The sequence below is a fragment of the Galeopterus variegatus genome, unplaced genomic scaffold (assembly GCF_000696425.1).
Source record: "Galeopterus variegatus unplaced genomic scaffold, G_variegatus-3.0.2 Scaffold811, whole genome shotgun sequence".
NCBI lineage: Eukaryota > Metazoa > Chordata > Mammalia > Dermoptera > Cynocephalidae > Galeopterus > Galeopterus variegatus.
This window is the reverse complement of record NW_007726922.1, coordinates 457,102-480,108: the sequence shown is the minus strand read 5'-3', so window position 1 is coordinate 480,108 and position 23,007 is coordinate 457,102. Positions and strand designations below refer to the sequence as shown.

The 23,007-nt window shown below is 40.3% G+C and overlaps 1 protein-coding gene across 1 annotated transcript in view; it reads right to left on the bottom strand.

The window, feature by feature from the left end:
• GRIN2A (glutamate receptor, ionotropic, N-methyl D-aspartate 2A) overlaps window positions 1–23,007 on the bottom strand; it is a 379,180-nt gene that overhangs the window by 7,876 nt on the left and 348,297 nt on the right. Inside the window, exon 11 of the mRNA XM_008572606.1 lies at window positions 1,168–1,406. Within this exon, the coding sequence (XP_008570828.1) occupies window positions 1,168–1,406 (239 nt within the window). The remainder of the gene's footprint in view (window positions 1–1,167; window positions 1,407–23,007) is intronic.

The following is a 23,007-nucleotide window of genomic DNA, read 5'->3' as shown; positions in this document are numbered from 1 at the left end:
TGCTTGATATTTATCACAAAAGAGTGCAGGCTTTGGATGGTGCCACACCTTCTGGATTCAAATCATGGCTCCACCTTACTGGCTGTGTCGCCTGGGGTAACTCCTTTAACCTCATGCCTTTGAGTTTTGGCATTTGTAATCTGGGACTAATAACAATCCCTACTTCATAGTGTTGGTTTGTAAATTAAATAAGATGAAGAATATCAAGCCCCATATCAAGTATGGCGCTTGGCACATAAAAGTGCTCTGTAAATAAAAGCATTCCCATGGCCATTACCAGTCTTGACAGATTATGTCACATGTACCTTGATGGCAAATACACATGCCATATTGTGCTGTGAGAGAGGAGGTTTTCCTGTATTGCACCTGAGCTCACTATGGCATGTGTATTCTGTGCTGTTGTTTATGTTGGGTTGAATGTGTGTTTTGTTTTCTGTTTGATATTGTGTGCATTTTCTTCTGGTACTTTACATCTGTGCTTCATTTCAGGCTCTATTGCATTACACACGCTCTTTGTGTTTTGTTAGATGTGTATAAATATTGCATAACATTGCATGTAGATTTTGTTTTGTTAGGCGTGTTCTGTTGCAATGCACACATAAATTGTAACATCCTGTATAAGAGTGTTAGCAGTGTTGTGTAGCATACCTGGGTGCTATGATGGTGGCCACAGGTTGGCTTTGTTTGGCTCATGCATTTTTGTTGAGGTTTTTTTTTTTTTTTATAGAATTAACTACTAATATTTAAAAATGAAAAGGTTTCTTTTAAAAACCACAAGACCTGATAATATTGACCCTATGTTCCCATAAGACCATACTCATCAGGAGTTGAGAATGGCTGCCCCCTCTAGGTGTGGTAAACATTATGCAATTTGCCATAGTCCCCAGCATTCCCTACTGTTCCCTCATGTTGACACCTAGGTTCAGTTGCTGTTTCATCTCATACAACCTACCGCATCCATCCCCATTCCTTTTCTGGCTTCTACAGTCATCTAGGTTTACAACTCCTGGCTTATGAATGCACAGAGTCCGACAATCCCAAGAAGGGTTGGTGAGTGAGGAAAGCATGTGCAGACCCCACGGAGAAGTCAAGAATCCCTGATTCTCTGGAAGCTCCCTGCTTTTTTAGCCCTGCCCATTGCACAAGGAGGTAGCCCCGGGTACTGACCCTGCTGATGGAGAATAGCAAGCCTGGCCGGTCAGAGCACACGCCCGTGAAACAGAAGCGCAGCTTCCAGTAGAAGAGATGCTCCCAGATGAAGGTAATGAGGCTGAGGGCCATGGCGGCTGCCAGCATGTAGAACACACCCGCCATGTTGTCGATGTCCAGCTGGCTGCTCATCACCTCGTTCTTCTCGTTGTGGCAGATGCCCGTGAGCCACAGTGTCTCCAGCTCCTCCATTTCACCTGCATGGAATACAACATCCACAGGCAGTGAGGACCAGAGTATGCACTGTCGGGCAGATGCCTTTGGGTTTGGGACAGACATGTGACTTACAGCTGTGTAATCTTAAGGCAAGTTACTGAGCTCTCCCATCTCCATTTGGTCACTTGTCGGGGGGGCGGTCAATGGATACAAAATTGTATAGAGACGGGAAGAATAAAGAAGCCTAGTATTCTATAGCAATACAGGGAAACTACAGCCAACAACAAATTACTGTATAACTTCAAATAGCTAGTCGAGAGGATGTTGAATGTGCCCAACACAAAGAGGTAACAAATATTTGAGGTGATGGATATGTTAAATACCCTGATGTGTCATTGCACACTGTATAACTGTACCCAAATATCCATATATCACATTCTACTCCATAAATACATAACAATTATCATGAGTCAATTAAAAAAATTAATTAAAAAGAAAAAAATTTGGAGACAGAAGTAAATAGAGGTTTCCAGAAACTGGGAGGAAGGAATAATGAAAAGTTATTGCTTCATGGGTACAGAGTTTATGTTTAGGATGATGAAAACGTTTTGGAAATAGGTGGAGGTAGTGGTTACACAGCATTGTGAATGTAATTAATTCCACGCAATTGTATGTTTAAAAATGCTTAAAATGGCAATCTTTATGTTTTACATATTTTTAAAAATGAGTTTGTGTTTTATTTATTTATTTATTTATTTTGGTGGCTGTCTGGTATGGTATCCAAACACTTGACCTTGGTGTTATCAGTACCATGCTCTAACCAAGTGAGCTAACTGGCCAGCTCTGTTATATATATTTCACCACTATTAAAAAAGGTAATATTAACAACACCTATCTAACACCATTGCAGTGAGGATGAAATTAGATAAAATACACAGCGAATTTACCACAGTTCCTGGTTTTGCTTTTTGGGTTGTGTGTCTGTGTGTGTGTGTGTGTGTCCTTTTCTGTGGGGGGGAGGGGAGTGTTATGTTCTTCCCACCTTGCTTTTCTCGACCCTTGCCCTACCACCCACCAAAGCTCGAAATATGCTACAGTGTTCCAAGCAAACAGGCAACATGCTTCAGTGTAAAGGTTTTATTTTAATTCTGACTTCATCATTTACTGGCTGTGTGATCTTGGAGCCACAGTTATCCCGTCTGTAAAAAGGGTATAATAAAAGTGCACACTTCATAGAGTTATGGTGGGAGTCAAATGATACCACCATGAGTAAAATCCCTAAAGTGCCTGGCTCATAAATAGTAAGTTCTTATTTAAATAGCTTTTGCTATTATTTATTCTTCTGAAGAAAACACCTAACACACTGCCCGGCATATGGTAGTCCTTAAATACATTAGCTTCTTCTTTCCTGTTTCTTTAGAACATTTAGGTTTACTCTGCAGTTTACATTAGCGTTAAGTCTTTGTGTTGTACAGTTGTATTTATTTTGTCAAATGTTCGATGTCATGTATTCACCATTACAGTACTACAGACTAGTTTTACTGCCCTAAAAATCCCCTTTGCTCCACCTATTCGTCCCTGCCCATGACCCCTCCCAATCCCTGTGACCACTGATCTTTTAACTGTCTCTATAATTTTGCCTTTTCCAGAATATCATATGGTCGAAGGCGAATAGTACGCAGCCTTTTTAATCAGGCTTCTTTTTCTTAGCAATATGCATTTTATGTTCCTCCATCTCTTTTTTTGACTTGATAGCTTATTTCTTTTAATCAACTGAACATTTCATTGTGTGGATGTACAGTTTCTTCATCCATGCACCTATTCAAGGACATCTTGATTGCTTCAACTTTTGCAAATATGAATAAAGTTTGTTTTTATGTGCAGTCTTTGTGTTGACATAAATTTTTTTAATTTTAGTTCTCAATATACATTGTAGTTGATTTTCATGCCCCTTTACCCGTTCCTCTCCACCTCCCCATCATATCTGTTCACTTGACTTAAGTAGTTCAAAGAATTTTTGTGGTTATTCTGTCTTCTCCACCCCCCCCATCTGTTTCTGTGTTTATTTATTTATTTATTTTTAGCTACCACAAATAAGTGAGAACATGTGGTATTTCTCTTTCTGTGCCTGACTTGGTTTGCTTAATATAATTTTCTCTAAGTCCATCCACATTGTTGTGAATGGTAGTATTTTGTTCTTTTTTACAGCAGAGTAGTATTCCATTGTGTAGATATACCACATTTTCCATATCCAGTCATCAGATGATGGACATTTGGGCCAGTTCCAGCTCTTGGCTATTGTAAATAGAGCTGCAATAAACATTGGAGTACAGGTATCCCTTCGGCACGATGATTTCCATTCCTCTGGGTATATTCCCAACAGTGGGATAGCTGGGTCATATGGTAGATCTATCTGCAATTGTTTGAGGAACCTCTATACCATTTTCCATAAGGGCTGCACCATTTTGCAGCCCTACCAACAGTGTATGAGAGTTCCTTTTTCTCTGCAACTTCACCAGCATTTATCATTCTCAGTCTTTTCGATATTAGCCATCCTAACTGGGGTGAGGTGGTATCTCAAAGTGGTCTTGATTTGCATTTCCCAAATGCCGCGTGAGGTTGAGTATTTTTTCATGTGTTTGTTGGTCATTTGCATATCTTCCTTTAAGAAATGCCTATTCAGTTCCTTTGCCCATTTTTTAATTGGGTTATTTGGGGTTTTTTTGTTGTTGTAAAGTTGTTTGAGTTCCTTATATATTCTGGATATTAATCCTTGGTCAGATGGTATATTTTACAAATATTTTCTCCCACTTTGTTGGTTGTCTTTTTACTCTGTTGGTTGTTCATATTTTACAAATATTTTCTCCCACTTTGTTGGTTGTCTTTTTACTCTGTTGGTTGTTCCTTTTGCTGTGTAGAAGCTTTTTAGTTTGATATAATCCCATTTGTTTATTTTTCCTATAGTTTTCTATGCTTTTGGTCTCCTATTCATGAAGTCTGTACCCACTCCTACTTCCTGGAGTGTTTCCCCTATGTTTTCTTTAAGGAGTTTTATTGTTTTGGGATGTATATTAAATTCTTTAATCCATTTTGAGTTGATTTTGGTATCTGGTGAAAGGTAGGGGTCTAGTTTCATTCTCCTACATACGAGTATCCAATTTTCCCAGCAACACTTATTGAAAAGGCAGTCTCTTCCCCAGTAGGTAGATTTGCTGCCTCTGTCAAAGATCAGATGGCTGTAGGCATATGGATTGATTTCTGGGTTCCCTATTTTATTGTATGGACATAAATTTTAAGTTCATTTGGGTAAATATATAGGAGCATTATTGTTGGATTGTACAGTAAGACTATGCTTGGCTTTGTAGAATACTGCCAACCTGTCTTCCAAAGTGGCTGTCCCATTTTGTATTCCCGGCAGCAACGAATAGGAGTCCCTGTTACTCCACATTCTCACCAGCATTGACTACAGTTGTCATTGTTTGCCATTTGGGCCATTCTAATAGAGAAGTAGTGCTATCTTATTATTTTAATTTGCAATTCCCTAATAAATTATAACAGTTCTACCCTTTTTTATTTATTTATTTTTTCCTGAAAATTTTGTTTAAAATATTCTGGACCTTCTCATTATTTCCTCTAGATTTAAACTTGTTTTAATATTTTGCATTTCTTTTTCTGTCTGTGCTGCTTTGGATAATTCCCACAGATCCATTTTCTAGTTCATTTATTCTTTCATTAGTAATATTTAGTATTACATTTTAATTTTAATCTATTTATTTTAATTGTGACATTCGTTTGGCTCTTTTACAGTTCTGATTGTTATTTTTATCATAATATTCCATCCTTTTGTTATGATTTTTAAAAACTTTTATAGATTTAATAATTTCAAACCTATAATCTTTCAGATTATTCTCCCTTCCTCGCCTACCTTAGTTCTTGGGATTCTCATCTTTTGTATGTTGCATGTTCTGAATCTCATCGTGGGGAACTTTCTTGTGACATTTGCAACTTTTGACCATGAGCTAATCTTCAGCAGAGTTAGTCTCCCTCTAAATCTCACAGGACTCCCGCAAACACTAGATTATAGAAATGTCCCCACAGAGGGTTTCTGGGTTTGCTTCTGCCATGGCTCCAGGGGTTTTCAATGTACCAGTTTTTCTATGAAACATTTTTACTGTGATTACTGCACCATTTAAGTACCATACATTTGCACTCTCATACTCATTTGGGTTTTAATTTCTCACTCAGAGCTCCAAACAGATGGCAAACCTCCCTGCATTTTCTTCACATTAATGGACAGAGATTTTCCTAGTCTCCTTTTTACAGACCAAGTGATTCACTGAAGTTCTCAGATTTGTTAATCAGGGGAAAAAAAGCATACCTATTAATGGGATTTTAAAAGTAGGAAAACCATCCCCTTATAAGTTCTTCACCCACAAAGAGAGGTGCTGATTATTTAGGGGTATATAAGCAAAGTATGGGAAGGGCATATCTCAATTCAACTCCAACAGTCTCCAGCATTTTCACATTGTCCCTGCAACACCACCACAAACTCATCCAAATTCCTCTGCCTGCTATGTGGCTGGAGACTCACAAGATTGCCTCCTCTTCTAACAAAAATCACTAGTGCCACCAAAGTACAATGTACTATCAACATCCTCCTCCTATTGGAGTTTATGAGGACACAAAAAATGGGTCTTCTCACCATGATTCAAATTCCCAGCCCATCTTCTGCTACAGTTTGAATGTGTCCCCCAAAGTTCATGTGTTGGAAACTTAATTCCCAATGCAACAGTGTTGGGAGGTGGGGCCTAATAAGGGGTGATTAGGTCATGAAGGCTCTGTCCTCATAAATGGTTTAATGTAGTTATCATGGGAGTGGGTTAGTTATTGCTAGAGTGGGTTGTTATAAAGCCCAGCTAGGCCCCCTCTTGTTCTCTTATATCCTCTCGACCTTCTGCTTTCCTCTATGGGATGATGAAGCAAGAAGGTCCTCAGCAGAGGCAGATGCCTCAACCTTGGACTTCCTAGCCTCCAGAAGTGTGCGAAGTAAATTTATTTTTTAATAAACCACTCAGTCTACAGTATTCTGTTATAGCAGCACAAAATGGACTAAGATATCTTCCTTTTGATGTTGTCCCAAAGAGAGCCAGGTTTGTAAGCTTGTCATAGGGGCAGTCTAAGTATAAAAAACATCATCTTGATTCTTTTCAAGACGTAAATACAAACATTTTTTCTCTGCCCTTTGCCCAAACAACACCCCTCCTTAGAATAAGTCAACTTTGTAAGTCAGACCCAGATTCCCCAAGGAAAGCAAATGCATATTTCTCAATACCAATTACAGCCTGTTCCAATCATTTTCCAGTTAATCATTTCCTGCCCCATGGCCTTCTTTGACTAATATACTGAACTGTAGTTCAAATACTTTCTTATTTCATTTTTAATTTACTCAAGTATATTGTAATCTCCTTGAGGGAGATCAGGGACCATGTTTTATGGTTTTGATATTTCTCATGGCCTGCAGCACATAGTAAGCATTGAATCCATATTTTCTGTTTCTGTTTCTTCCCTTATATCCTCAGGCTTAAATTGGGCAGCGTTGCAGAAATGTTCCAATCTGTTTGGTGAGTTATTCTGCCGTATAAATAGAGGAAATACAGAACAAAAGGGAACTTGAAGTGGGCTTGAGAGTAAAAGGCTGAGAAGTGAGCATGCTTTTAGCTAGGGTGAAGCACCAATTGTCATTTTTCTAAGGACCAGTTCTATGTCAGCTTCTCCCATTATGAAGAGGTCATGACCTTTGTCAATATGATCTTGTGAACTAGAGCTGGTAATGGGACCATTAAATCTCTTTCCTGAAGCAAACTCATTTTTGCTGGGAAGACACAACCAAATGCTCCCCTGGGAACAGATGGAGACTGGGCAGCTTTGGGTTTGCAGCCATACAATGTCTTTCTCTCTCTACCTGAGAGCACTGGTTCCCACCAGTCCTGTTCAAAAGTTCTTCCTTATACCTGTGTATGGGAAAGATGTTGCCAGTCACAGGTATCTCTACCAACCTCTGAATTCTTCACCATCCCGAGGAAGGCTATAAGTTTCATACATAGAGCAGGGTGTCATAGCTCTCTCCTTTCCTAACATCGATAACATTAAAAGGCAGAGTGGTACGATTCCAAGAGTCAAGAACCAGAGATATGCAAAATCTAAGAGGAAACAGGAAGGATAATTCAAATGGTGCTCTGTGGGTGTCTCAGACTTGCTTCCATTGGCTGCTTGGGTGATAGTGCAACAGGCTGTGTAAAACGCACAGCGTTGGTCAGACAAAAGACACAGGCAGGACACAGACAGTGAAGAGTTGGGGGTTTCTCACATCCTACACCCACTCATTTGAAGGTAGAAGCCATGGTTTTCATATTTGCAAAAAGGAATCAACAAAAATTCAACTAGATATCATCCAGAAAATCACAAGAAAGAATGTTTCTTGTAGAAAGCACTAGAAGGAATGATAAAAGGAAGCATTCTTCACTGAAGGTTTTGGGGGCATTTCAGATCATCTGGTAGAGTCTAGGAAGTCACCAGGATATAGTCATCTGAGTCACAATTCCTGCATTCAACTCTTGCCTTGCACATACGCTGGCCATTTGATCTTGGTCCAGAGACTCTACTTATCCATCCATCCACTCATTCATTCATGTGTCTATTCTTCTACTTTTTTTTACTTAACAAAATTAGTAAAACCTACTATGTTTCAGACACTGTACTCGAGTTTTAAAAAATTAACTCATGTAACTCTCAGGTCCATTTAATGTGGCTGGTTCCATCATCAACACCGTTTTACAGATGAGGACATTAAGTCTGAGAGAGGTTAAGAAACTTGCTTAGTCTCCCTGAGCTCCAGTTTTAACAACTACCAAATGGGAATATAACAGTATTTACCTTATAGGAGTTTTGTGAGAATTAAAAGATGTTGCATGTATACAGTGCTTGGCATATACTAATTACTCAATAAATATTTTTGGAGTTATTATTACTACTGCTTAAAGTTAGGGGAGCCGATGAGGGAGGTTGGGGGAACACATGCCCCTTCCTGTGTCCTTCCAACTATTGCAGTCTATGATCCCCAAAATGCATGCCCACAGAGAAGGTTTAGCTCTCCTAGAAGACTCTGTTATATCCAAAGTAAGAGAAGTCAGATCCTTATTTGCCCTAAGACTCATTCTCAGCACTTCCAGAGGGACTGCAGTTGCTTTTCAGATTAGATTTCATTCTATTCTGTAAGACTGTCTAAGAGCTGAGGGTATTGCTTTGGGAAAGGATTTTACAGTGAGAAATGTTACTAGCCTTCAGACTTCCTGGGCACTTCTCCCCCGAGGTCAGTTGTGAAAAATTCATTTTGAACCCTTTTGAGCTTTGTCTAGGGCCTGAGAATTTTCTGAAACACATCTTCTAAAATCAGCTCCCACACATACCTACCATACATACATAATATGTATATATGTATAAAAACATATGTATATATATTTTTGGCTTCTGACCAAAGCACCTGACACTAGGTAGCGATGGTATAAGAAGTGCGTAGTTTTGAGGAGTTACCTTGATGTTCTGTTTCATTTCTTGTCAAGGAAGCTTTTGCTTTTGGGTTCTCCAAGGACTTTGTTTTTTGTTTTCTACTCATTCATTCATTCATTGAAAAAAGCACATTTCTAAGCACTTAACATGTGGTCAGCATCTCTGCATTTTTATATAGAGACGATTAACACATAGTCTTTGGCCTCTAAGAGCTCAGAGTCCTGTGGGAGAGATAGTCATGCAGACCAGGAATTATGTCAAGATGAGACGATTGAATTTGCAAAGGGCTGGAGGCAGGAAGAAACAGAAAGTGTTGAGATTAGAGAGTAGTTCAGAATTTCAGGGAAAGAAGAAGGGGTCAAAGGAAGAGCATGGAGGGCAGGAGCCAGAATGCAAAGGACTCAGCTTTTGTGCTGAGGGGTTTGGGGTACCCTGGGAACTGTACCACCACTGGATATATTCTGTAGTGGGCACCCTGACCCAGCTGTTTTCTTGATGGACTCAAGAGTTTAGTTGCTGCTCATGTTTCTGCTGGCAAGGATTCATTGTAAACTGTCATCAGTATCACCATCGCCCCTAATAATTTACTCTGGATATACCAACTGCAGGGTATTGTGCTGAAAACTGGCAATGGCTATCTTTGAGTTATAGCCCAGAGGTCTCCACCTCCAGGAAGTCTTCAAGATGTCACGGTAGAAAAAACCTGTGCATTCAGGGATCTTATCTTATTCTTCTTGTATCCCCAATCCATGGCACAGGCCTTGGCACATAGCGTGTGGTCTATAAAGCTGCACTGACTGTAGATGACACAAGCCTCCTCTCTCCTTGATGAGTTTGTGATCCACATATCTGAGGATCAGCAAGAGCCCAAGGGAGGAAGGCATCTCTGAATTCCTAGGCAGAGGGATCAGGGATAGTTCCTGAAACCCAGAAATCAAGGCTGACGCTTGGGACAAGCATGTTCCTGGCAACAGAGTTTGGTGGTTCCCCACAGGGAACAAACTTCCATCTATAGCCAAAAGACGTCAGGATGATGTTGCTGTTGGTCCCGTTAAGGTTTGCTGTGAACACCAAGAGGGGAACTGACCCCGTTTCAATTCTGTTTCATGTTTTGCCCAGGGGTTGGGCACTTTGAGTTTTTCAGAAACCTGATTAGAATTGGAAATGGCAAAGGAACAACTTTCTTTGTGGAAAATCTAGGGCACAGATTCATTGGCAGGCTCGTGTTCTCAACAAGAACAGAATTGGTCATCATGAACTCTGAACTGTGGTCCTGGGAATGAGGCTGGCTTGGGGTCTGAGTGACTGAGGCCAGGTCCTCTCCTCGCCCAGTTGTCCTACATATGAAAGGAAGCTGCTGGTCAGATTTGGGGGTGAAGTCTGTGGCCATGGAGCAGAGTAAGGTCAATCAGACCATCTGAGCATTGACCTTGGGGCCTTAGCTTCATAAACTACATGGTCATGTCTCAAAGCCATACAAGTCAAGTCTACCCTCCCAGATGTAGAAGAGAGAAGTGACATCCCTTTCTCCCTTCCCCATGGTGATCACGCACTCTAAGTTTTTAAACAGACAAAAAAAAAAAACCTCAAAAACCAACAAATCTGACAAATAAGAGAAAAGAAAAAATCAACTAAATAAGAGAAAAGTGAGACCCATGTGACCTTGGGTCTGGAAATTATATATTGGAGCCTATGACCTCTGTACTCATGATCTCAGAGGATCACTGGATTATTTGTTGAAGAGAAAAAATATCTTTGACAGTGGTGGTGATGGGGAACAGTATAAGATTCTGGACACAAATAGATTGAATTTGGAAGATAAATAGTTCTTATTTAAATGTCAGAATATTCCATTTCTGTATAATGCTGAGAAGTCACAAAACCAAAATAAAAATAGGGCTAGGCTTAAATGTACCCAGTTAGATGCTGAGACAGGCTGTCTTTGGCATAAATGTTTTACCACCATCTTCCAACAGAGGTTTCTGCTCTTGGGACAGAAATTGAGAACTGCAGAGTTTAATGCTGCTTGTCACCATTTGGCTGGGATTTCACAGGCCATGTGATCAACTGTGCAAGTTGGAGTTGGGGAATTTTATGCACACAGGTTCCTAACTTGTGTCTTTTGCAGAAGAAAAATGAAAAAGAGGAGAGAGGATTGTCTCCGTCAAACAGCAAACACTGCACATGGTCACAATTTTTCATTAGAGGGTGGAGTTGGAGGGAATTATGTAGAAATAAGACTGCAAGATACTTGTAGGAAGTCTAGGAAATTCTACACATACTAAGCACTTCTAGAGTCTGCTTAACCAATTTGCTTTACACAGACAGAGACGGTCAAGCTGATATGACTTAAAAGGCATATCCACTTGTGAATATAAATGAATTCATAGTAACTTTCTGACATTGCACATTTCCTCAATCAATAGTCATCAAAATCCTATGACTCATCACATAAAGGTGTGAAGACGTTTTTATATCACAAAAGTTTTAAAGTTTGGAGATATAAGAAAAAAATGTTAGTAACAATCTCATATCCCATACTGTTTTGAGAGCCTCCAGCTCAGCTGGAGTTCCAGTACCAGAGCAGCTGGCAACCCTGTCTTAATGGGAAAAGAAGGGGAGCTGGACGTGGGTGTTTACAGTGTACCTTTCACAAGATACTTCCTTTACCTGGCAGACAGCCAAATGCCTGTTTGTTCAACCTGTGATCGGGGATTCTTCACATGGGAAACTTGTCTACACTAGCAGATGCCCTTGTGGCTTGTGTCTGACTCACGTTCAGTTTATGCCTGTGTGACTATGTCTCTGGCGCTGGGAGCCTGACCTTGTGTTCTCCCTGGCATCTGGGGGAAAACCCGGCCTGGGCTATCCCCTGGTTCTTCAGCTGAAAGGCACAAATTCAATACATCACCACAATAGGAAATATGCTCAATGATTTATCACTTACAGATTACAGGCAGGGCCTGTGCAATGAATCAAGAGGGCAGTCCTGCATCTCTGGGTCATACGAGGTAGGAATGAAGTCAGGCAGAGAGAGGGAGAGAAAGAGAGACAGCAACTAGCAATATGCATAAGGGGATGGGGTGTGGCTCACTTAAGTTCATAGGCAAATGCCTGAATGGTGCATCGAAAGGAAGCAGCAGGACAGCAGGGAGCCCCGTCTCTTAGGCAGGAGAGATGCCTCTAACTTCTTACCCCTAGCTACAGGCAGTAACCTCTGCTGCATCGCTCCTGGTACCCATGCCAGAAAACACCTGCTTTCTTTCAGCAAGTAAAATGACCTGACTGCTTTTCAGTTCCTTTTTCATTGAGGTGTTGTCAACAAGCTCCCTCTGACTGTAAAATCGGTAAGCAAGATAGATCATTTCCATTTTATCTTTATTCCTCAATGCCTAGGACAGTGCAGGGAGCTTAGTGCACTCGAGACGTGGTTGTGGAATGAAGAAGAGAAGGAGAGAGTGGGAAGGGAAGAAAAGAGGAGAGGAGGGAGGGAGGTGGTGAGGGAGGAAGGGGAGGGGGAGAGACAGAAGGGCAGAAATGGAACCTTTATTAAAAGAACCCTATACCTGCCATCAGTGCCATCCATAACTAAGGCAGAAGGAAGACCCTGTTTTTCTTTCCATGCCCTGCCTTTGATGACCCCACTCCCTTAGGTGTGGAGCTGCTCCTCTGGCCTCCTCTTCCTTATCCCAAGTCTGAAGTACTAGATGGGGAGAGTCCATGGTCAGGGATGCGTGGGAGAGCAGATGGGAACAGGGGAGGAGCTAGATTCAGAATCCAACTCAGGAAAGCAGGTGGAGCACACACTTCACTCCTCTGGTCCCATCCTACTAACAATAATGCTGAGGTCAGGTTATATGGACCAAGGTCACAAAATAAGTCAGTGTTGAAGCTGGGGAAAGAATTTGGGTCTTTAAACTATTGGCTATGATCATGCAGCAAACATCCAGCCACATACCCACTAATGAACATACCTACAGTTCAGATCTACAAGCTTTCTTTGCATTTCTTGTAGAAGGTAGAGAAAGGGCACTTAGAAATTTAAGGAGCCATATACACTGCTGGTGGGAATGTCAACTGGTGGTATGTGTTCTAAAAACTGGCTGGAAGTATCTATTCAAACTGAGAATACGCACACTCTAAGACCCAACAATTTCATTCTAAGGTGTATTCCCAAACAAATAAGTGCCTGTGTGCACACACATACAAAGTATACAAGAATGTTCAAAGCAGACAAAAACTAGAAATGATGCAAATACCCATCAGCAGCAAAAAGGATAAATAAATTGCAGTATATTTGTAAAATGGAATCCATGCAGCAATGAAAAATAATGAGCCAGGGTTACACACAATAATATGTATTGATGTCATAAAAGATATAAATGAGTATATGTTGTATGTCTCCACCATGCATTTGAAGTTCAAAAGGAGGCAAAACCAATTCATGGTCAGGAAGGGCAGAAGGGTGGTTACTTTTGGGGGGAATATTGGATGGCAGGGGCCATGAGGGTGCTTTCTGGGGTGCTGGTTGTGTTCTATATCTTGATCTGGTTGGCAGGTGCACAGTTGTATAAAAAATTAGCTGGACATCTGGGTTTGTGTAAAATAATAAATGTGTGTCATAGTTTATGGAAGTCAAAATTTTTAAAAAAAGGAAACAGAAGTGAGTGGTATAGTAGAGCTGTTCTTATATTTGGGGGGGTCAAGAGAGGAGATAACAAGAAAAGTAAAAGGAAACAGACTTTCTAAACCAGAAAGAGAAAAAAAACCTTTTTTTAAAAAATGAGAAATTTCTTTACAAAAAGAGAAAAAGTCTTCAAGGATAGAAAAGTATGAGCCATGTTCAGTTAAATTCTTCCAAATTGTTGGAATTATTTCAAAATAACCTATCTTACATTCATCCAGAAGTTAGCAAATCTTTTCTGTAAATGGTCAATTAGTAAATATTGTCAGCTTTATGGGTCAGTAGGTCTCTTATCACAATCGCTCAAAAGCAGCCATAGAGAATACATAGTACATGAATAATTTTTTTTAAACTATGTATATGAACAAGAAAACAAATTCCACCTTAAGGAGATATTTACTCATCATTGTTATCATCTAAACTTATTTGGGGGATTATAGCAAGCTATTCTCATACACTATGCCTTCAATTGCTTCCATGATAATCCACAACGTAAAGAGGAAGAAATTGGCCCTTAAAAAGGTAAGTAAGTTTTGCAAGGTCATGGAGCTAGTAGAGATCAGTTCTCCTATTTGAACCCAAAGCCTTTGTATTTACCTACACCCCATGGTACTAAATTAATGATGTTTTTGCATGACATATTACCAAAGTTTTAATAAAGTACTAAAATATACAAAATGTTCACTAGAATTTATATACAAAAATAGACAAATGGTCAAATAAGGCAAACAGGTAGACAAAGGAATTCAAATTAAGGCAAACCTGAGATAGCATGTTGTGCCTCCTAAAATAGCAAAAAGATCAACACTTCTAGACTATTGTAAAATTGGTACATTGATTTGTTATCAGTAGTACTTTAGGTGGGGACAAAACATTTGGGCATTAATATGACTCTATATATCAAGACTCCTAGAGATGTTTAAAGCCATGAACACTTTAAATTCTACATCTAATAGTTTTTGTAAATAGTTTGCAAGAAAAAAAATAAGCATGAAGATATTCCTTCCATCATTATTTATGCTAGCAAAATTTGAAATGTTTAACATGAGGAAAACAATATAATGATTCCTGGTTATTAATGATTATGGCATTTTATGCAAACATTGAAATAATTGTGAATAGAAGGTAATGTAGCAATATAAAACATAAAATATGTTTTAAAATATAACAGTAAGTGAAAAGAGTGGAATATGAAAGTGTACATAACTAATAATTATAATTATTGAAAGAAATGTGTCTGCAAGTAACAGGGACCAGAAGGTACTGTATAAATTGACAATTATGTTAAGGTAGTAGATTGGGGTGACTTTATATATACCGTATATGATATTGCCTTTCCAAGTAAACGTGTTTTAAAAAATGTAAACTGAGAGGGATTTGGGGCCACTGTTTATCCATCCTGTAAATCTTGCACGAGGCTCTGTGACACCAGCGTTTGACTTGCCAGCAAGCCGTTCATTATGTCTTATTTCCACTACGACAGTTCTCTTGGCATTTGACTTTCCCTGGTTTGAGCGTTTCACTGCTCCTCAGGCTCAGGTTTGGCACTGCCGACCTTCTTTTAATCCTGGTGTCAGATTGATAATAAGCACTGTTTGGGTCTCAACAGACCTGTTGGGAAATTTACTGTGAACTTAACGCAGATGAAAACCCTCAGAGCTTTAACACTAAGAACAAGTCATGGCCCTCCAGGATATTTATGGATTTTATCTGTTTCTTAAGTAAGTACTGTTCCATTATTATTCTAAATATGTCTCTAGTTAAAATTAGGAGGGAGATAAACAAGTCTCATTTTTATGGTACCATCTGGTCACAGGCCAATGAAAAAGCTGTTAAGCCCTTTATTGCTAATCTCTGCTGAGGACTGACACATTTCTTCTTTGAAAACACTGTATTTGCAAATAAATCATTTGCCCTGGATATAGTTTTTAGGTCACAAGAGAGTCGAACTGATTTCATTGCTGAGGCATCAAAATAGCCATTAATCCTCACCCCCTTTGAGTACATATCATCAAGGCTGCTATCTTTGTGTATAAATGAGGTTTATGTGCATACTAAAGTCATACACAGAGCGGGAGCAATAATAAAATCCATATGAAGAAATCAGACGCAACCAACCCATCATCAATAATGGTCTTTAGCCACACACTTCCCCAGTGGTTTCAAATGAGACCATATCTACATGTGCAAGCAGTCAGGAGAGCCATTGCATCCAAGTCTCAGATCCAATTTAATCAATAGAAGTGCTGGCTCAGTCCCTACCCAAATGCAGAACTTTCAGTCTTGCCTGCTTTATTTTTAACACTGTTATTATAGTCAATAAATGAAAATGAAATCTTTGGAAGCAATAAAGACTTTCATTTCTATTTCGATCCTTTCTGAATGAGGAAGCTTAACATTAAAGCCTATTTGGCTACTTTTCCATTCATACCCTCATATCTCCTATGCTCCTTAGTGTGGTTGCTGTGTGGGCTGAAATGAAATTTCAGAAATTTCACATAATTTATTACCCAGGTTTTCACAATCATCAAGGTCTCTGTGAAAACCCAGTTAGCAGCCCTGAGGGTAGGAGGATAAATAAAACACAGGACAAAGATCCAATATCATAGACCCCAACTGAGTGATCTGCTCACCACTGATACTTGTATCCAGCATTTGCCAATCAGGGATGTTTCTACATGCTACAGATCATTACTCTAAAGAGTAATTCTTAAATTTTATTGTGTATTAAAATCACCCAAGGAGGATGTAAAAATGCCCCTGGGGGGTGAAAATTTGGTATTGGCATTTTCAACAGGCTCCCCAAGTGATTCTGTGGATACAAAAATGTCAAAATCATCTTCATAAGTAAGGGTAATAGAGCTGGAATGTTTAAACATTTTTATATCCCACCACCTGGAGTTTAGAAGCTGCTCAGTTATTCTTTGTTGAATGAACAGCTGAAAGGGAGAATGAATGAATGCACAAACACATGAATAAATCGGGGGCTTTGTCAATGGCACCTGACTTTTCCTAACTTGATTAGAAAGTTCATGATTTGCAGAGTAGCTTGGCTCAGCCCAGATTCTGATTTCTGCCTCTGAAGTCTCAATTTGATTAAAACACATTTAGTCAGGAACAATAACTTTCTGAAATGCTGGGGACTATGCAGCACCTAGGAGGAGCTCTGTGGGGGGCAAGCTCTTTCAGCAAGCAAGATGGGTCTATGTGAACCTGGAGAGGTTGCTCTGCAGGCCTGTGTCAGGGCCAAACATCTGTTTTCTCTTAATTACGTTCTGTCCTTTTTTCATTCCTTCTCATCTCTTGCTCCTGGGTCTTGAGTTTTCCCCAAACTGCCAGGGTTGAATGATCTCAAAAATTAGGCTGGGTCTGCTCCCATGGTGCTGAGGCTGAGTCATGAACAAGTCTCCTTTGCCGTGGAAAAATGGGGAAAAAAGTGTGTGTCAATTTCTCTCCCACTCTCAAACTCTGTGGCCAAGGTATTTAGCCCAGTATTATCTGCAGGGGACTGATACTGTTCCATCAGTACAAGAGGAAACAACACGGAATCTGAGGTCTGACCAATCTGTGTTTAAATCATGGGTTTGCCCCTTTCCCGATGAGAAAACCTGCCTTACAATAAGTCAGTGAGGGTTATAGCAGCTAAAGGAGAAGTAATATTGCATAATATTTTAGAGCAAAGATCCTGGAGCCCTCTTGCACAGATACCAATCTAAGATCTGCCACTTAGTAGCTGGGTAATCTTGGACACTTTACTTAACCTACCCGTGACTCAGTTTCCTCATCTGTAAACAGGGATTAATAATCATAATTCATGCTATTTAGTCATTGGGAGGACTAAATTAAATTGTGTATAAAGACTTAGATGATTTTGTGATGCACAGTTATCTCTTTATAGCTGTTACTTAATATCATAAGTATCTATAAAAATAATAACAATAATGGTAGCTCTTGAACTACTTCCATTTAGAGAAATGGAAAACTGTCCCATCACCTCAAAGGGGGTTCTCAGATTCTCTGTGCCTCCTTTCCCCCTTATTTTGCCTTTAGCTCTTTACATGTGCTGACATTGCTGGTTTCAATAAGGTGTTACTGAGTCATCTGAGGACATGGGGACCTATGTCAGGAGGAGCTGCTAGTGGGGAAGCCAGCAGGAAATTAGGAGACCAATTAGATACCTCCCAAGCAGGGGTGAGTCAGCCGGTTGGTCTGTCCCTGGCACCACCATCCTGGAGCCAAGATGAGGCAGCAGACAGCTCTGGGACTTCTTTGTCCTGTTTGCAACAGGGCTAATTCTCAGTTTAACAAATCCAGCCTGCTCTGTGCATGCCCAGGCTAGATCTCACCTACACTAGTCACTTAGCAAACATCTCTCTCTTATCTCTCCTTTCCCACTCCTTCCTTTCTTTGCCACATCTCTCTCTTTCTCCCTCTTTTCCTCTTACTTCCCTCTTTCCTTTCTTGCTGACTCTGTTCTTTTCTCTTCTTCCTTTATCCTTTTCTCCCTCCTCCTCTTTCTTTTCCTTCTATTTTCCTTCTCACATATCTCTGTCCCTCTTTTCCTCCCCATCCTATGTGTCCCTTCTTCCTTCTGTTTCTCATGTTAATCCTCTGGAGATTAAGGAGAACTGGGCCACCTACAGTTTTAAGTCTTCTATGCCTTTCTCTCCAGAGAGTCTAGACTAGGGGACATCTGCCCTTTCCTGTAAAGGACCAGACAGTAAATATTTTGGGCTCTGTAGGTCATATGGTTACTGTTGCAATGATTTACCTCTGCTGTTGTTGTGTAAAGGTGGCCACAGACACTATGTGAGTGAATGAATGTGACTGTGTTTCAATAAAACTTTATTTACAGGAACAAGCAGTGGCTGGGTTTGGGCCATGGGTTTTGCCAAACGTGGAGGAAAACAGTCTTTCTCTTGTTTATTCCCTTAATCTCAAACCAGCAAAATGAAGCACAAATTTCAGCCTCATGTTCCTAATTGCTGCCCCCCCCCACATAGGTATGATCCCTGGCCACTCTTTCCCAGGTTCCTACTTAAAGAGACAGAATCCTATATTCCAGAGCTCTCCCTTGATCACAAACCAGCAGAATGAAGCACAAATGTCAGCTTCATGTTTCTAATTGCTGGGCAACACAGAAGAACCGTGAATTCTGACTTATGTTGCTGACAGTGATATGGGAACAGCTGGATCCCCGTCTGAAGTTAGAGAATTTAGAAAACAAGTGTTGGTTGATAAGATATATGAAAGACACACACATATATATACAAGAAAAATTAAAAAGAAAGCTTTTGTGTTTTTAAATTTTTAAGACTGCAGGAGTAAATTCAGTAGAGAACACAGTGGGAGTTCAACCTAGTTTAGCAGAGGATCTGGCTGAGACAAAGCTATGCAGACATCACCCCTGGTTGTCAGAGTTTTAGAATTCTCTAGTCATGCTAATAACATTGTGATGAACAAAACCAAGTCAGTGAAATAAAACAGAAATCAAGGGTAGAGCAACACAGCTTTATTTCATAAGGTCCTCTTTGGGAAAGGGATTTGGGCCAGAGCTTGGGAGAAGTTTGCATGTGTATCAGTCCATTTTTGTTGCTTATAATGAATACCTGAAACTGGGTAATTTATAAAGAAACAAAATTTATTTTTTACAGTTTTGGGGGCTGGGAAGTTCAAAGACCAGGGAGTATACCTGGTGAGGGCCTTCTGGTGGGTGGTGACTCTCTACAGCAACTTAGGCTGTCACATGGTTAGAATGGGCTAAGCAAGACTGAGTTAACCTTCTTGCTTGCTCTCCTTATAAAGCCATCAGAACCATGCCCATTATTCCATGAATGGGTCAATCCATTCATGAGGGTACAGTCCTTACAATCTAATCACCTCTTAAAGGCTCCACCTTTCAATTACCACAATTGGATTTCCCACCCTCTTAGCACTGTTATAATGGGGGTGAAGTTTCCAGTACATGAACTTCTGGCCGGGCACATTTAACCCATAGCAGCATGGAAGCCAGAGGGTGAGATGATATGAATAGGCTTGGTTTATCAACAAAAGACATAAACTGAGAACATTCTGGACATGGAATTTGCCTCTTGTCCCCCATGAGTGTGATCTTGCCTGAGATCAACAAAGCAGGTGTTTGTGAGTCCATGTGCCTCGCCTGTCCTGCCTCTACCGTGCTGCAGGGAAGGAGGAGAGGTCCCAGAGACAGCAGAGTTCACTCTACTGCAGGCTTTTGTGGTTTGGATTGGGTTGCTGATCAGTATGGCTTACGGTACCCTAACCGTCCTCCTTGCCCCTTGTTCTGATCAAAGAAGTCAAGCCTTCCCCAAAAGGAGCAGGACAAGGGATCATCACAGGTTTCGTTTTTCCTTTGTTTTGTTTTTAATACATAATTAGTCTAGGAGGCAGAAAATCTGGAGTATAGCCCCAACCCTGCCACCCCCTTACTGTGCAACTTTGGGTGTAGTCACATTCCCCCTCTGGCTTCAGTTTCCCTATTACCAGACATAGTAGCAATTTATGACCCACTTCAGTTCTAAAAGCCGGGGAATGTACACTCTTGCTGGTTATATCCGTCTGAGAGGATTCTGTTAAAAAGAGGAAGTAAAACAGGGATATTTGGCTACAAATTAGACAGTGGAGGAATTTATTTGCTTCTGTCTTATAGCACATACAGGGGTCAGAGGCTTGGGAAGATTGTTGGACAGTGATTTAGTGATTTCCTCCTTGCATCTCTCTCTAGAGGTACCTCATGTCCTTCCTAAAGAAAATAGCATCTCCTTCATTAGACAAGATGTTCAATTGATAAGTCCTACAAAGGTATATCTGCAGTGGTTTCAGATTCATTTATTCATTTGTTCATTCATTCAACAAATTTTATTTGAGTACCTGCTGTGTGCCAAGCTCAGATGTGAGTCCTGGGGGACAGGAAGGCAACAAAGATGGGCATGAATTGTGTGCACCCTCAGCTTTGCAAATGCAGTACACTCTACTAGGTCAGGAGACATGGAGCAGCCAGCAAGGAGCAGGCATCTAATATGTTCCACGCACTGGGCTAGAGTATGTTTTCATATTTAATGCTTAGACAACTCCAATTTAAAAATGAGGACTCTGAGACTCAGAGAAATTAATTTGCCCAAGGTCACACCAGTAGGAAACTGTAGAACCTTCATCACATCCCCTCTACTTCTCCTGTCTTGCTAAATGCTATGAGAACGCGATAAGCATGGAGCTAAAGGAGTTTATAGGAAGTGTACCTAGCTTAGGGGTCCTTAAGAAAGACTATATGGAGCAGCATATAGGCTGAAGGATGGATCCAATGTCAAATAGGGAAATGAGGTTGGAAGAAGGGGGAAAGGATCTCCATTTTTAAAGGGGACTGCATCAAACAGACCACGCTTACCTGGAAAAACTTCAAGTGGTGGAATTTTAGATGCTGTAGAAAGCCAAATGGGGAAAATATTCAAGAATGGTGGGCGTTCAGGGGTTTTCTCAACTCATACTGTTATACCACTCCTAAGCCAGCCCTAAGAAGGCAGGCTGTGCAGGCCTCTCAGGGACATGCTATCCACAGAATGGAGGCATGTGCGGTCATCACTGCCCCGGCTACGAGGTCGTCCAGCTCTCACTGAGACTCAGGCATCAGCCCAAAGATATTAAGCCGGGAAGTTGGACAAGGGCAGTGCTGAGGCTATTAGCAATCCATCCAGTGGCCCAGAGCAATTTATGAGAATTCTAATTAGACACACAAAGAACTTCTGCAATCACACACTCTCTACTCCCCTGGCAGCAAGGGGTCCCTAGCCATCAAAAGCCATCCTGCATGCTTCAGTGGAAGAGCAGCCAACCAATAAAGGGATCAGGACATCAACGCAAACCCATTCTGAGGCAGGGAGTGGGCTTCTCCAATGCTCCCCCACTCCAAAATCTGTGAGCATCATTATCCTGGGTTGGTGCTTTCCAAAGCTCTGTGTCAATTTCGGCAAGCTTCCTTACTAACACAAGAGCAGAGCTTGTGGTCCTTTCCAATCTGTTAACACTCTGGAGGAGTCTTCAAAACCACGGCTGGCAAAGTTGCAGTACAAAAGTGACAGAGAAGAGAACTCAAAGAACGTATTCAACTGAAATGATATACACAGCATCTTCCACATATTTCATACATGTGAAATAAAATCATGTATGCTCAAATATGTTATAACTGTGGTCACTAACTAGGTTTAAAACAGGGAGAGTCACAGCAAAATTAGTTGTGTTGGTCACCCTATTAATACAATATTAATACAAGAGATATATGTATCCTATCTTTTAAATATTTTATATGCAATATCTGTTACATATAGTTAAATATGATACAGGTACAATGGAATATACCATATAAGTAACTTATAAAAACTCATATATGATAAATATGTATATTTAATTTCATTTGTTCAATAAACTCAGACTAGATACCAAGGACAAGTAATGTATTCAGGAATTTAAAAATAAGTTTGCAACCATAAATACTGAGTGAAGTACAAAAAGGAAGATTAAATGCTCCTCAATGCTAAAAATATTACTCATAGTTAAGGCCACCTGGCCACCTGCAACCAGCATTTCTCCCTACAACATGATTTAATGGGAAGATAAGCAGAAGTGGAATCAGATAAACGGATTCGCTTTTACCTCTATAAAAATCCATACTGGGTGTTGACCACAGACCAGCAGCATCAGCATAACCTGGGTGCTTGTTAGAAATGCAGAATCTCAGCCTCCATCCCCGAACTACTGAAACAGAATCTTTATCTTAACAAGATCCCCAGGTGATTTCTGTTCACGTTAAAGTCTGAGAAGCTCTGCTATAGCTCACTTAAACAATTGAGCTTCATTTTCCTGCTCTGCAAAATGGAGACAATCAGATCTACTCCAGAATGTCATATGAAAAATTGCTAGGATATCATATGTGATACATTTGGCATGGTGCTGGGCCATAGAATAGGGACTCAAAAATAATTGTTTCCTTCCTTTTTCTTAGCATCACTTGCTTCTGAATAATAAAATTATATAATCTTGCTTTCTTTGATGTCTTTTTTCTGGACCCTATACACCAGAAGTGTTTTGACCTCTACAATCTTCCTTTTGCTTTTTTAAATCTTAGAATTATATTTTTAAAAACCCACAAAATCTATGAGATACATGGGACCCAAGTGATCTCCTGTTTTCTTCCATTTTGAAGGCAGAAATGCCATTCTTTAAGTCCCAGGCTTACTCAGTCTTTATGTTCTCACTTAAGTGTCGGGTATCAAGGACAATCCAGGTACTCCACAGATATTTGCTGGTTGCTGGATGAGTAAATGACTGAGACGTCTGTGAACTCTGGCCCATTCTGCTCTTTGTCTAAATCTCACTAC